We start from the raw sequence: 16,391 nt of genomic DNA, 5'->3' as shown, positions 1-16,391 counted from the left end.
CTTTTCCAAAACATGCTGCGACACTACGGAGCATCCTAAATGGTGCCTGGGGCTGACAACAACTCCCTACACTTCCCGGGGCGCTCCGCTGACTTTCTTAGCCACGGGCTCCAAGTTGCAACACTTGGCAGCTCCAGGGGAGAGCAAAATCAGCGGCCAGCCCCTGTCACAGCCCGTCCCGCTTGCGAGGGGATGTGACTTGGTTTACTGGCGGCCAGACCCGGGCTAGGGTGCAGGTGACAGGAGCAGAGGGTCCCCTTCCCTGCCCGGCAGCGAGGGGAGCTCAGACACCAGCGGCGCCCCGGCCCGGCAGCAGCGAGGGACGGCGGCGGACGCGCCTGCGCTCCTCCGCGCTGCCCGGGGAGGCGGAGGCGGCCGAGGGGGACCCGGCGTTGGGTGACAGGCGGGGCGGGGGCGCAGAGCCCGGCTGGCTCTCTGGTTCGGCCGCCGGCCGCTCCCCCGGGCCGCAGGCACGGTGAGTAGCCCCGTCTTTCGTCTCTGCGGCGGCCGGGAGGAGGGATCCCGGCGCACCCCGCTGGCTCTCCCGCCCTGCCCGCTGCTATCCCGCCGGGGGTGAGGGGGAAGCCGCCGCTGGGGTGCGGTTGTCTGGGCTGCTGCTGTCTCCTCCGCCCGCCCCTCCGCACGGTCGCACCGAGAAGGCGGCGAGGAGACAAAAGCGGACAAAGGAGGCGAGACGCGTGTTTGGCTGCCGGGGAAGGCAGGGCTGGGCATCGCTTAGTGCTCGGTGGTCCCGCGTGTCCGCGGACACGGGAAGGAACCCGGGCCGGCTGGGGAGGCGGCGAGGTCGTCCCCGGGGTGCCTGCTCCCGGGGTGCCCGCCGCCGCTGCCCCGGCATCAGCTTTGTTCCCCTTTACTCCGCCTGCTGCCGCTCCCCGTGCCGCAGAGTTTTAGCGGAGTATTTATTTCAGCGTGTTTATTTTTAGGCTGGAAAATAAAAGGCTTGGCACGGCGACCTTTGGCTGCCGCATCCGGCGCCAAATGAAAGGGTCTCCTTCTGGCCAAGGCCCACGGACCTGTATGTCCACCCCCGCTCTTATGTAAACCCATGTGCTGTCCCCAAGGACGCCGTCCCCGAGGCGCTCCCGCGGACCTCCTTCCCGCGGGGTCTGTGACCGCTCCCCGGAGCTGAAGGCAGAGCCCGGGGTCAGGCGGGCAGAGTCCGGGGCGGCGGGGAGGGGGCTGCTGGGGCTGGCGCCATTGACCTCCCCTGCTTGCTTTCCGACCCCGCAGATCGGCAACATCCCTCCGGAGCTCTGTCACCGGCGTCGGCGGAGCGCAGAGAGAAGGATGAGGGCGGCGGAGCGGCGGCGGGTGACTCTTCCCCGCGGCGGTCGGGATGGCCGCGGGGCCCCGGAGAGCGGCTGCTGAGCGCGGCGTCCCGGGCATGCGGCGGCGGGGAGCAGGAGCCGCCGGCAGCGGGGACGCCCCGGCGGGCGGGCGGCCCCTTGAGCGAGACTGAAGGAGGATGGAGCCACAAAGGAGTTTGGCTGACACGTGCGGCGGGGCGGCCGGCGGCCGCGGCTAGGGCCACCCCCCTCTCCTCCCTCTTCCCCTCCCCGCTATGCTGCGCTCCCGCCGGGCCCCTCAGCGCGCTCGACGCACAGCGGCGATGGAGCCGGCCGGGCTGCTCTGAGGCCGCGGCCGGACCCAGCATGGCCTCGGCGGCGACCCCGGCACAGCGGCGCCCCGGGGCGGAGCGGCCGGCGGTGGGGGGCCGGGCGGAGGCGCCGCGGTGCCGCAGCCTGCCCGCTCTCGGCGGGGCGGTGCCGCCGGGCCGCGGGGCCGCGCTCGGCTCCCCCCTGGCGGCCGGGGGGGGCGGCGGCGGCCGGGCGATCCCTGCCGCAGGACCGGCTCCCGAGGGCGGTCGAGACGGGGTCATCTCCGGCGCCGGGGCTGCCCGGCCTCTCGCCGGAGGCGGCAGCTTCCCCCGGGGTACGGAGCGTGGGCAGCCGGCGGCGGCTCCCATCCTAGGGGTGTCCCCGGGCCCCCCGCTACCGCCGACTCCGCTGCTGCTGGCGGGGCCTCCCGGCAGATCGTGCCTGCGGGCCGTGCTGGCTGACTCCCGCTTCTTCTTGGTGTGCATGTGCTTCTTGACCTTCATCCAGTCCCTCATGGTCTCCGGCTACCTGAGCAGCGTCATCACCACCATCGAGCGGAGATACAGCCTGAAGAGCTCGGAGTCGGGGCTGCTGGTCAGCTGCTTTGACATCGGGAGCCTGGTGGTGGTCGTCTTCATCAGCTACTTTGGAGGGCGCGGACGGAGGCCACTCTGGCTGGCTGTAGGGGGGTTCTTCATTGCCCTGGGGGCTGCGCTCTTCTCCTTACCTCATTTCATCTCTCCACCGTACCAGATCCAGGAATTGAACTCGTCCATCAGCAATGAGGGCTTGTGCGTGACTGGCAATGGCACCGCCAAAGAGCAGTGGGACTCGCCGGCCTGTGTCAAGGACTCTGGTGGAAATGACCACTCTGTCTATGTAGCTTTATTCATTTGTGCCCAAATCCTCATTGGCATGGGCTCGACACCCATCTATACCTTGGGACCAACCTACCTAGATGACAATGTCAAGAAAGAAAACGCCTCGCTTTACCTAGGTAAGGCATCTAAGTACCAGGGTGCTTTGGAGGTTGAACCTCAGATCTCTCTGAGGGACCAGCTACAGGAGCTACTGCCCTGTTTCTGCTGAAAAAAACATCTGTGCTAAACTCCCCCCTGAAGTGAACTTTTGAAGGAAAATTGCCATGCTTTCCTACTTTAAAATGTTTGGTGGAGTGGTGAACAGTGGTAACAGGTGAAGCTAACACAGTGGGTGTAAAAGCTGCTATACTCACACCTTCCCTCACAGGGAACAGGACAGCAGAGAGGATTAGGTTCTCTAATTCTTCTCAGCACTTTGCATTAGATGGTGACTTTTTCAGAAAGCAGTGTTAGAGTTTGCCATGCCCTTTGAAGTCTCTTTTTGTTAACACAGGCTGTTTCTGGATTTTGGTCAGCATGCCTTTAGCCTAGAGTCTCTATAATGTTAATATTTTTAAGCACTTTGAGAGATTTTGGCATGCTTCATTTTACTACTCCATCATTCTTATATCTTTAACTAGGGGTGAATTTAACTGGCAATAAATCAAGTTGTAAAATAGAAAAAGTTGATAAACAGTATCAGAAGCAGTAAAAAAAGTTGATAAAACAGCAAGTAGAACCTTCAGGGTTAAGAGCTTGGTTGTGGAAGCTTAAGGGACATAACAAAAAGGGTGATCTGGCACCTGGCTCTCAGCAGTTGTAAACACATCTTCATGATTGTCATTCTTAGGATGAAAGGGGTTTCTCAGATAATGGGGTACTAAACTTTTTTGAGTCTGAACATAATACTGAACACTATGTTTTTGACGGTAGTAAGATAGGCTGTTCTCTGACTTTGCATTAGCATTTTACATGATTCCGTAAGAAATTAACCTCACGTACTCCTTTGAATTCTTTTCAAGTACTTAGAGGGCTGAGAGAGCTGCCAAGGGGTTCTGAATGCTTGGCATTAGCATTTGCAGTTCAATTTAGTTCAGCTTTATGATAACCGTGAAGATAATAATTCCATGTAAAATAGGCACGCATGAAAGGAATACACTTGAGGGGTGTGTGTGTGTGTCTAATAACTTTTATTAAGCAAAAGCACTGATCTGCATCAGTGTTTTTATTCTTTTTGACCTGTTCTTAAGCAATTTGACTGTTCCCTGAACTGTTTTAAAGCCATGCACAGTCTGTGTGCAGGGTCTTGAGAAAGCCTGAGGCACTGTGGGGTTTTGGAAGGAGGGAGAGGTATTATCTGTATTTTTCTATTGTTTTCACAGCCATTTCTAATCAGCCTGCTGGAATATTTGACAAAGTGTTTTCCCCCCTCTTCCTGTCCTTTGAGAAAGGTTAAGTGGTATGGAAATTTTAATTAACCTGGAAACAACTTTATTGGGAAAAAGCAAAGCATCTTTTTGTGGAGGTTAGTAGCTGCAGTTTGGAGCAGCAGAGAGGGGGCTAAAACTTTTGCGAACAGATGATTACATTCAGTGCTCACATACCATGAAAAAAAATGACATGGAAAGGCTTTAGGTGAGGAGTGAAGGGTAAAAAAATGAACAGCACAAGAGGAGGAAGTCTTCATTCAGTGAAGGGGGAGGAAGGGTCAGTGGTCGGAAGTTCTTGCTGTGCAGGAGAAATGATTGCCTGCCATTGAATTCCTTCTGGCACAGGAAATTGTAATAAAGTGACTCAGGTAACTTTTAATTGTGGCAAAGATCAGCCTTAAGGTTAACAAAGGTAAAAAACACCAGCAGCTGTTGGAAGGCTGTATGCAACCCTGTTGCCAGTCATGGAAGGCAGCTTTGATCTATCCTGGGAATGCCCTCATAGAGCTGAACGTCCTATGTAGTGATATTCAAAAGGTACCCAACTAAAGTACATGAAAAATTTATGCCCATCGTCCACTTGTGCCCACAGGGAGAAGAATTTAAATGAACACAAGGCATGTTGAAAAACTGAGTAAAGTGTACCATCACCTCCTTTCAGTCTTTCAGGGGTAGAAGCAATGTTGCTCACCATTGGAAATCTTGTTATCATGTTTTCAAAATTGTGTGAAATTCTGAGGAAACTTCTAACTTGTCCAGGTTTGAGTTTTTATCTCTCTTTAAATTTATGCCAGTGACCTTTTTGAGGGCTGAAAGCAGTTAAGCGGAAAGAAGACCACTGTTTGGTACCTTGGTGTGAGTAAACACATTTTTTGGAATTTCTCAGAGGTCTGGAATGTTTCATGTCCTGGAAGAGGGGATTTGTGGGCTGCAGGAAGCCCAGCCGAGTGCGGGGATGGGCTGGAGGTATCCAGGGCATGGCTTTGCTGAACAGTCACCACACATCTTGTGTTACAGAATGCCTGTATCTCAAGGCAGTATGGTTTTATTCCTGAGGCAGCCTGTGTCTAAACATAAATGTAGGTATGCATGTAGGCATGAGCTAACAAAAAAGTCTTTGAGTGGGCCATGAAAGCTGAGAGGTTTTGAAAAGAGAAGAGAGGTTGGTGAAACAGATCCAAGTTACATAGATACATGTGTATGAGTGAGGATGGTTACTTTAAAAAAAAAAAAGTATCCTCTAACATAAAGTGGAAGGTGACTGATGTGTTTGTTTGTAATCATGCTGATGGTGCATTCTGTTTTCTAAAGAAGTGTAACATATATAGAGAAGTGTTTAGATGAGAAACACTTGTTTACAGACATGCACATGATAAAAGTTCCTCTGAACCACAGAACTGAAGCGCTCTTCCACCCCTCAAGTGTGCCCACTCATCATAGGTCAGTAAAGCCACCCTGAGTATCACTAATTCTGAATCTGCAAAAACTCAACTTATGTGGCTGTGGAAGCTATTTTATTTATTTTCAAAGTTAATCCAGCTCAGAGCTCGAGTGGCTATAGCATATCCTCTTAACTGTAGGCATGCAAGCTCAATGCAGACAGCTGTTTTAACATTCCTGGCTGGAGGTCCTGCTCTCAGAAAACACATTTGATGCTTATACATAGTCTCTTGGCTGCCTACACTTAAGTCCATCTGTCAGGGTGGCAAGGTGCCAGTTTACAAGGTGGTATGTCATTTTTAGTAGGACAGAGGTGCCAAACAGGGATGTGTATTTGGGCTGCCTTCATAGCAATGTTCAAGCTCACTCTTCTGTGGGATGTTTCTTCCTTGTGAAGGCAGTGCCACCTCCGGGTCCTCCTGGCCCTTAAATGTGGTGGTGCTTTGATACCCTGATGCTGACTTTGAGAAAACGTCTGACATCAAGCTTGGAAACAAGTTGTGATTGTAACAGGTGCTGAGGAAATATAAGAACTGTCTCCCTTAATCACAGATAATCCCAAATGGAAGTTACACACTTGCTGTAAAAAATGGGCAATCACTAACTTGTCTTTGTCTGCTCTCAAGTTCTCTCCTCTTGCTTGTAGCATGTCTGTCATCAGCTGCCTGATACGTGCAGGTTCTCCTAATTAATTAATTGATTTAATTGTAATTTAACTAAGATTCAAACTGGACTTTCATCAGTCTTGTTTTATACCCTTGATGCTGTTTCTGCTGCTTGTCAAATTCCAGCACTTAGAAGACTGTTTTTTTCCAAACACTGTGAGGGTTTTTTGTAGGGATGAAATGGATTGTCTTGAGTGTGAGTTTACTGTGTGATTGTATCATGATTTTCAACAGCAGTTCCTGAAAATTAACTGGGAAAGGAAAGTTTTTTTAGTGGTGTTACAGAGCCTGAATAATTTTAAAATATTTTGCTTCTTTAGGACTTGGGTATTGTAATAAAAAGGGAATTTAACTTGAAAATTCATGTGTAGAAAGTCAGCGTTAGGTTTTATGAAATGCTACATTAATGAAAATATTTGACCATTCAGGAATGGTTTTCACCAGTTCCCCCCAAAAATGACTAGTGGATGAATTATTCATTATGGTGCAGATGTGGGGTTTTTTTTCAGTTTCCAGAATGTTGTACGTTGGTTAGATATGATGTGAGAAAAGGGTGTAAGCCAGTTTAATTTCATGCAGACTCCCCATAGTTTTGGGAACAAATCATAATTACAAAATACAAAGATGAAGCTTTTATGAGATAAGAGCTGAAAAAATGCATAAACCTGTGTAAATGGTTTTGGTGCAGATAATGCCTTGAGAGCCAGGGAAGTAAAATCCTTTCCTAACCTGGAAAAAGAATAAATATTTAGACTAGTTTAAAAAATATTTTGGCTTCTGGCTTTGTTTTCATGAGGGTCATTTGTGGGTTGCTGTTTCTAGCATTAGGTAAACCATTCCACTGTGACTATATTCTACTGGGAAATCACCTTCTTAGCAGTGTTTTACTGTTGAATGCTCTATGTACCCCTCATGCCTTTTGCAGGCTTCCCCCCAGCATATATATATATATATATATATATATATAATTTATTGCATTTCTTGTTAAATCTGCCCCTTTTATCTATGTCACCTCTGGAAGGAGGGGGCAGAAGGAGTAGTTTCACATACCCCATTAGAAACCCACCACATCTGTCTGCTGGGTTCCAGGGGAGAATCCAGCTGCTGAATGAGCTGAGTCTCCATAATGTGCTGTTCCCTGGATGCTGGCATGGGAAGCACTGGATTTTTGTGCTGCTGGAGTTCATTTGTCTTGGTCTGGCCACTTCTGGGGTTACAGATGCCACTGGAGGACAAGAGCTGGAGCCTGCCAAGAGCATCGGGTCCTGTGTATGCATGCTGCAAGATCACTGAGGTTTTCTAAGGCAGGATCAACTTTCTAGCTTAACAGGAGGGACCATGTGATTTTCTAACCATCTGGAAGTAGTGAAAGGGGTGATCAGCGTTTCATTTTATTGTCATCCTTCAGCTTACGACCACTTGTGGCTTACATTGGATACACTGCCTGCTACTTGATATCTGAAAAGTTTAGCTTCCTACAGGTTTTCTCAGCATTAATCCCTGTGGTTGGTAAAGTTTACAGATATAGTACATTTATTTTTACAACATGCCATGAGGAGGCAGTATTTTATGAATCAAAAATATGAAGCAAAAGCTGAAACTGGCAACAGTTTTTATTGCTTGCTGTATTTCCCTTGTAAAAGAGCAGACTGCTAATCCTCAAATGCAGGATTTTATTTTGTCTCGGTAAAAGCCGTATCTGGGTTTACCCACTGGGTAACACCAAGACTTGTCCTATCAGCAGTCTTGTACAAACATGCTTCTTTTCTTTGCATCCTCAGCTGGGCAGATCTGGCTGTGCACTGAGCTCTTTCCTGGGCATAGAGGATATCTTGGGATGCAGGGGAAGTGACTGCAGCTCTGCTTGTGCAAATGGATTATGCTGTTTTCCCATACAGATGATTTAGCACATGGAGGCTTTGGTATTGGCATTTCTGGCATTTTTGTAACATCTTTCTTGTTAAAATGCTGATCAGGCAGCAGCAGGCATGGTTCCTAGTAATTATTTAAAGTAGCACTATGCTGTTTTATTGCCCTTTCTTATGGCTGAGGAAATAGAAAGATAAATGTTACTTTTCTTCTCTTTTCAGGTGGACTGATAAGTTGTTTTTTTTTTCATGGTGTAATCATAGACATAATTTTCTTAGGCATTTAGAGAAAGTGGGGTTCTGTGTCCCCGTGTGTATGCATAGTGAGGTCAGTGAAGGGTGAGGGCAGCCTTTCCTCTCAAGTTTTCTGCCTGTGGGACTTAATGTCGTGACTGATATACCTTTGCTTCCCTTGCCAGTGTCATGTCCCTAAGGGATGCTTTCTGAATCTCTTCCATTGTGTCCTTGCCATTTGCTATGTCACTGTTCACAAGCAGCTGTATTCACAAAGCATCATTTGAAGTGACTGGCAAAATGTGCTTTGCGCTTCTTAGGAGCAAGAAGAGGCTTTGGCACACACTTCCGTGGTTGTGTCTTCCCTTTTATATTAAAGGAGAAAAAATAGGTGGCATCCAGGAGCCTGAAACTTACTGAAGCCCCAGGCCCAGTTATTTTACTTGCTTAGAATTTGTCAAAATACTTGCATTTTTCTGCTGAGGCTGACAGTACGCTTCTCACCTGCTCAAGTTTGGGAATCATGTTTTCTTGGAGAGCAGCTCCTTTCTCTGGCAAGCTCTGCTGCAGGCTTGGTTTGGACAGACAAGTGTCTCAACCTGTCACAGTCCCAGGAGAAGCTTGGAAATTCAGACATGAAAGTGGCCTTTAAGTAACAGCTTGTTTGTACCTTCTCCCAGGAACTGAAGGCTTGGGATATAGTGTCTGATTACCCCAGGGCTGGAAACTTTAGCTGTCTGCTGGATACCCTGACTATTTTGTAAAGGGTCACTGTAACTACTCCTATTGCAAGTGGATTAGAACTGCTTTGTGTTTCCTGCCTTTTTCCTGAACTCTCATTCAGCATCTGTCTCACCTGGGCAGACTTAATTGCTGTGAAACTGCTTATGCAGTCAAAAGCCAGGAGACTGGATTTCTCTCTACCATCATTCAAAGATACATAGGTTTCTGTCTTGGCTGTGCAGGGAACACGGGCAGTTATAAACCAGGTTCAAGCCGTGGGTTCATCCTGAAGACCAACAGCTTTAAATTCTTCTTCCTAAGTAGGAGAACGGATTTCATCCATGGGCCTTAACATAGCAGAAAAGTAACTCAATTGTATTAAACTCTTTTGTCTCACACTCTCTTTTAAATCTTATTTTAAGTGTGTTTCATCCTGATAGCTCTTTTGTTCTTGGGAAGCATGAATTCAGTTTTGCTTTTTTGTTGTTGTCACATGTATTTCCAGCTTCTTTAGAAAACAGTTGGGAAGTTACCATGCAAAAATGGCACGTACTTCAATTCTTCCTTTCTAGCAGTTGTTGCCTCTGTTGACTGTAGGGGTTAAAGTGAATGTTAGCTGCTGATGGATGGGACAGTGCCACATGGACTCCTGTGCTGAGGCCAGGGTAAGCCAGTCACCTGCTTTCCTGTGAATTGTCACCAGAGCTGTCAGAATTTCAGCTCCAAGTCCAGGCATGTTTCTGCAGCGCCTCTCAGCGGCTACAGGGGATGCAAGGAGTCATTAGGAGGCAACTCTGTTGACCTTCATGCTTTTATTCAAGCACTTTGGTGCTTTTCCCATGGCTTGGTTGGACTGTTCAGGTACATGGGCTGGAGCTAGCAAGAACTATGGCAGAGATGACTCTGCGGTTGCATGCAAGCTAATTTCAACTGAGTCAGCTACATCTGTACCCCAGCTCCTTCCAAGTGCCCGGAAAAAAATAGGACATTTCTCATGATGGGAAAGAACATGTCAGTGTCCAACAGAACAGAGAAGTATGGGCTGTGTCCTGCTCTGCCACTGAACAGTTGGGAATTTGGGCATCTGTTGTGCTGTCACAAGGCCAGAAATTCAGACACGCTTCACAATGTTAACAGGAGAGCTAAGAAACCCAAATCTTTCCTCTTCCCTTTCCTCCACCCTTCCCTTCTGCCACGGTGAATTTATTTTACTTGAAGTGTGAACACAGGAACTCAAATGCAATTTTATGCTGCTGTTATACCTAATAATCTGAAAGCACTGATTATCATGTAGGTAAACAGCTAGCTTGGCAGCAAAGGCGCATTACAGCAGTGAAAAACATCGTGCTCTGGTATGAAGTACATTTTAACTGTCCTCATGGTGAGTTTGGAGGAGGTGCAGGTGGAAAAAAAAGAAGTATATTTTTACTTGTAGTTGGAACAAGCAGATATGAAAGTTATGCAAAGAAAATAACCATAAACTGTATCACTTGAAGTACTTGCAGGGCAGTACTGCAGGTTCCCTAATCATATGCTGCTGTGTTCCTCTTTGTTTCTGTTTTCCATTTTTCAATACAGGTTTATTTTTCATTAGCTTGCTGGGATATTTTTTGTTTGCTCCCATTTTTTCCTTGAATATATTGGTATTAACACTTTCTTTGCCTTGCACCATGCATAGTAGGACCACAGTCCAACTGTTGCCCTCTGTGTCCTCTGTGTTTGGTGCTTATGAGACTGGAATGAAAGCCTCAAGAGTGTTGATTTTCTCAAAAATCAACATTTCTCAGCATTGATTTTCTTAAAATCCAGTGCTGCTCCGAAACCAGCTACCAGCTCTTCAGTTGTTTATATTTAGCAGGCTGTGGTAAATGAGGAATTACTTTCCATATTGATCTGTCCATATTCAATCCACTTCTAATTGATACTGGGTGGGCTCTTGTGTGGTTGTATCCACTCCTTTCTGGTTTAATTAAGCTTTTCTCTAGAGTCAGAATATTTCATATATTTCATAACAGAGTGCATCTTCTGATAAGTGCTTTGTTAGCCAGGGCATGGTATTTACTGTTTCATGCTCAAATTGCTGTTCACCCCAGTGTTGGTCACATATTTGTTCACAGTGCTTTACTTCAGGCATCCCTCAGGCACCGAAAGGTGCCAGTGGGCTCCTGAGTCCAACTGCTCACAATGACACCTTGATTCCCACTTCTTCTTTTCAGTCCTTGTTTAGATTAAAATCTAAATAGCCAGCCCAGAAGTAATTTTAAGAAATGTGTTTTTTTAGATATACCAAAGTAGATAGTGAAAATGTTGTGAGGATAATATGGTGGCTGCTAACCTCTAATTACTCAAAGTGTGTTAAGCAAGCCTCATTTGTATCTAAGAATATATAAAGGAACTACTCTCTAGGATGCTATCTGATGTTGCTGTGTGCTAAGCTTTCCCTTAAAGAGAGATTGCTGTGTTCATCAGAGCTGTTGACTTAGTAGATTTTGCCATGTGCAAAACAACTGAAAACACTGCTTTTTCCATCAAATGTCCCGAAGGAATCAGCTCAGAGATCAAAACCACGTGAAATTCACGATGAGAATACCATGAGGATGCTGGTTAGGTGGGATTTTTCAGCTGAAGAAAAACAAGGAAAGGTGAAGGAGGTTTAGTGCCAGTGGTGTGGGATGGGCAGTGCCTCTGGTGTGGCCTGAAGTGAGGGCAGACCCAGAGTGGGCTCTGGCTCAGGAGGCAACTCCTGGGGCTGGTTCCAGATGGAGTCCATAGGAAGGTTTGAAGATGCAGCTTCCAGTGTTTCTGGAGTCCTGGAAAGCCCCTGGCAAGGCTAGGGAGCTTTGGAGATGGAGGGAACAGAGTAGCTTTGCTTCTGCTCATGCTCTTCTTCCCTCCAGCTCAATATTTCCTACTTGCCAGATCTGTTTGGCTGCTGACCCCTGCCATTTCAGTAGTGGAATTAAAAAAGCAGTAAGAAAACAGTTTGCCACTTTGTTATTTTTTTAATCTGAATTTACATTTCTGTTTGTTACTTCACTCCAGTGAGTGAAAAAAAGGTTTAACAGAGAATATAACAATTTGGCATGCAAGTAGCTTCAGTAATAACCCCCCCATTTCAAAAAGTAAAAAATTTGCATAAGACCACTATGTAATATTAGAGTCTGTAATTTTGTAAACATGATGGGCAGTTTATATTAGCTTGATTTTGTACAGCTGTCTAGTGACAGAAACAATGATGGGATCCCTCAGGAAGTTTTATAGTCATGGGGGAATAGAGATAACACCAGAGGTTTTGAGTCTGCAGTACGATAATGCTGATTCACATAAATCCAGGCATTTATGTGGCAAGTTATATAATTGGCCTAAAATAGGGATTTCAGAAAATTTCTTCTGTTAATACCATGACTGAGAGCAGGTAGTGGGATTTTGGGGTCATCTGAAACAATTAGTTTTTAGATTGTTGTAATACCTGCCTTGTGTAACTGGTGGAATATTAATCCAGTTTATATAGAGTAAAAAGTCTCTGGACTAAGCAGTTCAGTACTGTCTTGTATTGCCATACCATAAATAATTTTTCAAAAGTATAGCTGAGGACTGAACTGATGCTTGAAGGGAGAGCTGTGCTCTAAATTATAGTTCTTAAGTAGCAATTGCACTTTCTTGTTATGTGGAAGGTTGGATATTCATTGACTTGCATGACTGGATATTGTAATGGGACAGTGATTATAATGGCAAAGATATAGCTGGCTGGTGTGAATTCCTTTGGCTGCAGAACCAAAGCAGGCAGTGATATCTGTATCTTTACTCCAGTGGCTTCTTCAGAAGAATGGCTCTGTGTACTTGTGAAAGAGTTCTGCCTTCATTTAGGTTTAACCTCTGTGACTGAGCCTATGCAGAAGTATAAAAAAAGACCTTTTTTAGGTTGTGCTCCTTACTGTGTCTCATATTTGTTAATTGATTTTTTGTTTTATTAGGGCACTTTTTATGCTTATTGATTGTATGAGTTATGGGTGTCCAAAGCTGGAGCTCAAACTCACTAAGCTGCATCTTTGGGCACTCAGAAGCAACTCAGACACAGGGAGCAAGCAGGGAGGCTTGAAAGGCAAAATTTGCCCTAAAAGGCAAAATAAAAAGAGTGGGTAAAGCTACTGCACCCCATGCATTTGTGATAATTAAAAGATCAAGAAAGGAGGTAAAACTCTCTAGAGAAAGGAGTTAAAAAGACCTTTTAAACCTCAACTAATATAATTTTAAAGGTTGCAACTCTAATGTCGTAGTTACTACTCCTTTGGGTAAGTAGTGATATTTTAAGTGGTCAGATGAGGTAAAAATGAACTGTTTATGGTCACATAGATATGTAATTGATATTCTTTCAGCCTTATTCCCCTCTTCATCCTCTTCTACATGCTCACACTCCAAATTTAAATCCTAGAAAAAAAATGCTTACCATGGGTCTGGTGTAATGCTTTCAGGAAGCCACCATTGTAATTCTCAGAGTTGTACTATGGATTTATTCATATCTTCAGTATTACAAAGACTGAAGAAGGGATCTCTCATATCATAGTTTCAGGATATGTGAGAAATGACATCTCATTGTTTGCCCAAACTGGCATACTTTACTCTTTTGCTAACTGTACGGTCAAGTTTGAGCACTTTCCTATAGGAGAAGTTGCAGTTGATGCATTGAGAGGACTGCTGAATGGTCATGGTAGAAGAGTTTGGTAGCCATGGAGTTCAAATTAGGTAGGCATCCTACACTATGAACCAGCTGCTTTTTGTTTGAATTGTGCCTGATGGGAAAAAACGGTGGAGTATATTAGGAATGTGGTGAATTTCCCTTGTCTAGTTGGATGAGATGCTCAGATCACTTATTCTGTGGTCTGAGCAGTAGGATTTCTCCAAAGTGCAACTGCTGAGCTAAGCAAGTCTGCTGCTGCTGGATTAATCCCAGTTTGCATGACCTGTCTGGAGATATTAGAAGTATTAGTAGCAGAGCATTAGAAGAGACAGTAGCACAATCCTTCTGACCATGTCAGAGAGGCTCTGGGTGCTCTTAGCACTGCTGTCCCCTGCTTTTCTACTGAATCAGGATACAGAGGGTTATTTTTGTGTGAAGAGGACTGAATAATAATAATAATACAACAATTCTGCCCTTAATTTAGGCTGTATTGCAGTCCTGTTAAATTGAGAACAAAAGACTTGCTGACATTTTTCCTTTCCCCCCCGCCCCCCCTCAGTTTCTTGAGTAGCAAAATGGTGTGGGGCTCAGGGGACTGACAGCTGGTGGTTTGCTCAAGTGAGAGATTTGACTTGAGGAATATATGTGTGGGCATAATGATACAAGGCAGCCTCTTCCTACAACCCCTTGGTGATGTGCTGTATGCTCATAGTGCCAAAATAGACAGTAATCCTCTTACATGGGATTGTGAGGCAAGTAATAATAGAGCACAAGTCAGTGTCATCAGTTCAGAGCCATTTTTTTGATAAACACACTTGTCGTTTGTATCTCCTGGATTCTAAACCACTTCTTAAACTTTATATTAACTAAGTTCTTCTTTCCAGCTGCGAATGTTAATGTTTCACAATTTTGTAATGTCATCTGTGATCAAGGCCTTTCTATTCATCTTCCTAATTGATGCACTTACTTTTGAAAGGTCACAGAGATTTTGTGTTTTATGATCCAGCTCATTTCCCAAGATGAAAAATTCAGATGAAGAAAAACTATACGATCACTTAATCTGCACAAAACGTTTCAACTCTCCTACCAGTCACCCTGAAAAGACCTGAAGCAATCAGGGTTCCTATCTGCAGGCTGTCCATCCCATTTGGAAAACACAAAGCTGGCTGCTTTGCAGCAGGGCAGGCACAATAAGTGTGTGCTGGAGGAGTAGAAGCAATTAACTACAGCAAGCACAGGCAGAGCAGAAAGGAAGGTCTGGAGTCATTTAATACTAATGCTTTTGTGCTTATGGAGGCCAGAGTCATGATAGGTTACTGCTGCCTTGGTCTTGTGGTTCTCAATACTGGCACCTCTTTCAGAAAAGATTCAGAAAAGCTTTATAGAAAAGGCAATAAATCACAAGCAACTGCAGACATATACATATTCCCCCTGAGGATAATGAGATGTGTCTCATATTGGAGAGGAATCTGGTCTGTAAATCTTTTTTTTTTTTTTCATTTTTAAACAGATAACAAGTCTGTTTGGGATTTTTGTACCAGATTTATTTATGTAGTCTGAAATAATGAAAATACATGTGGTTTAATGAAAAACTCTCAAGTTACCAGACCAGTTAGGGAAAAATGAAACAGGGTAACTTTTCCATTGTGAAAACAATTTGGGCACAGGTATCACTTTTGTTAGTCGGAAATTGACGACAAAAGTACTTCTGGTGGAAAATTGTTTAGCCATCAGTGCATACTTATTTGCATAGCTTAACATTTTTAGATGCATTTTTGGTCTCTAAATCTCAGTTCTTATTATTCATCTCAACTTCAGTTCAATCTTGGGTGGAAAATACAAGTAATATAATGTCCCATTAGGTTTGCAAACCATTTTCTGTATAACTCTTCTTGCTCCTGTTTTCATCCAGTATGTTATTCAAGACATATTTAGACTCCAGTAGGCTGGAGAGTACAATTTTTTCTCCCACTGAGAATACCAGATTTGTGGTTTCAGGCTTACCTGTTCTGACATTTGAAAGTGTTTCCCTGATGGGTTTCAGCAGTGTACATTAATAAAAGGATAATCTCTGTGATGATTTACTCTTCGGGCAGAAGCACTAATATAATCCAGTTTGAGTTGTACAGACAATTTGGATTACTGCAAGGGGCCTTCCACAGACTTCAGTTCTGTTTAGAGATTGCCTGTGTTTAGGTAATGCTGTGGCAGTCAGTGTTTGTACAAACAGCTGTATTGCTCCATTTTTCTACAAGTACCTGACAGGTTGTATCAAGGGTTGGTCTCTTCTCTCTAGTAATAAATGAGAGGACAAGAGGAAATGGCCTCAAGTTGTGCCAGGGGAGGTTTAATTGGATACAAGGAAAAACTTATTCACTGAAAGGGTAATTAAACTATGGAACAGGGTGCCCAGGGAAGTGGTTGAATCACTATTCCTGGAGGTGTTTAAAAGATGTGTAGGTGTGGGCTCAGGGACATGGTTTAGAACTGAACTCAGCAGAGTTAGGTTAATGGTTGGACTTGATGATCTTAAAGGTCTTTTCCAACCAGAACAATTCCGTGCTTTTAGGAGATAGCTCCCACATGAGATTGCATTTAATATAATGATGTATTAAGCTGATTGCCTGATATATATATATATTTAGATTTTATTGTTTGGACTATTGTGTGGACTGGTCTTTTCCAACCAAAACAGTTCTATGATTCTGTGATTTTGTAGGTATTTTGTGAGTTAACAATGCTTATTGCACATTACTGTATGGTCCAAGAGTTACGTGTCAAGGTAATTAGTTAAGGCTTTTTCCAAAGAATAAATAAAAAATACTGGATTAGAGTGGCAACATTTAATGATTGTTTTTCTCACAAGAAAAAAAA

At 45.1% G+C, this 16,391-nt stretch overlaps 1 protein-coding gene across 2 annotated transcripts in view; it reads left to right on the top strand.

Annotated features, from left to right (window-relative positions):
* The first annotated feature begins 260 nt into the window (after positions 1-260).
* Positions 261-16,391, top strand: part of SLCO5A1 (solute carrier organic anion transporter family member 5A1) — an 81,024-nt gene continuing 64,893 nt past the window's right edge. Inside the window, exons 1-2 of one of the 2 annotated variants that reach the window (XM_071737752.1) lie at positions 261-475; positions 1,252-2,616. In XM_071737752.1, the coding sequence (XP_071593853.1) occupies positions 1,674-2,616 (943 nt within the window). In that variant the 5' untranslated portion in view covers positions 261-475; positions 1,252-1,673. Of the gene's footprint in view, positions 476-688; positions 1,165-1,251; positions 2,617-16,391 lie in introns of those variants that run through there. The other variant, XM_071737753.1, reaches the window with a different exon arrangement.

This window comes from Heliangelus exortis, chromosome 2, assembly GCF_036169615.1.
Source record: "Heliangelus exortis chromosome 2, bHelExo1.hap1, whole genome shotgun sequence".
Lineage (NCBI taxonomy): Eukaryota > Metazoa > Chordata > Aves > Apodiformes > Trochilidae > Heliangelus > Heliangelus exortis.
This window is presented reverse-complemented; position numbering and strand designations above follow the sequence as displayed.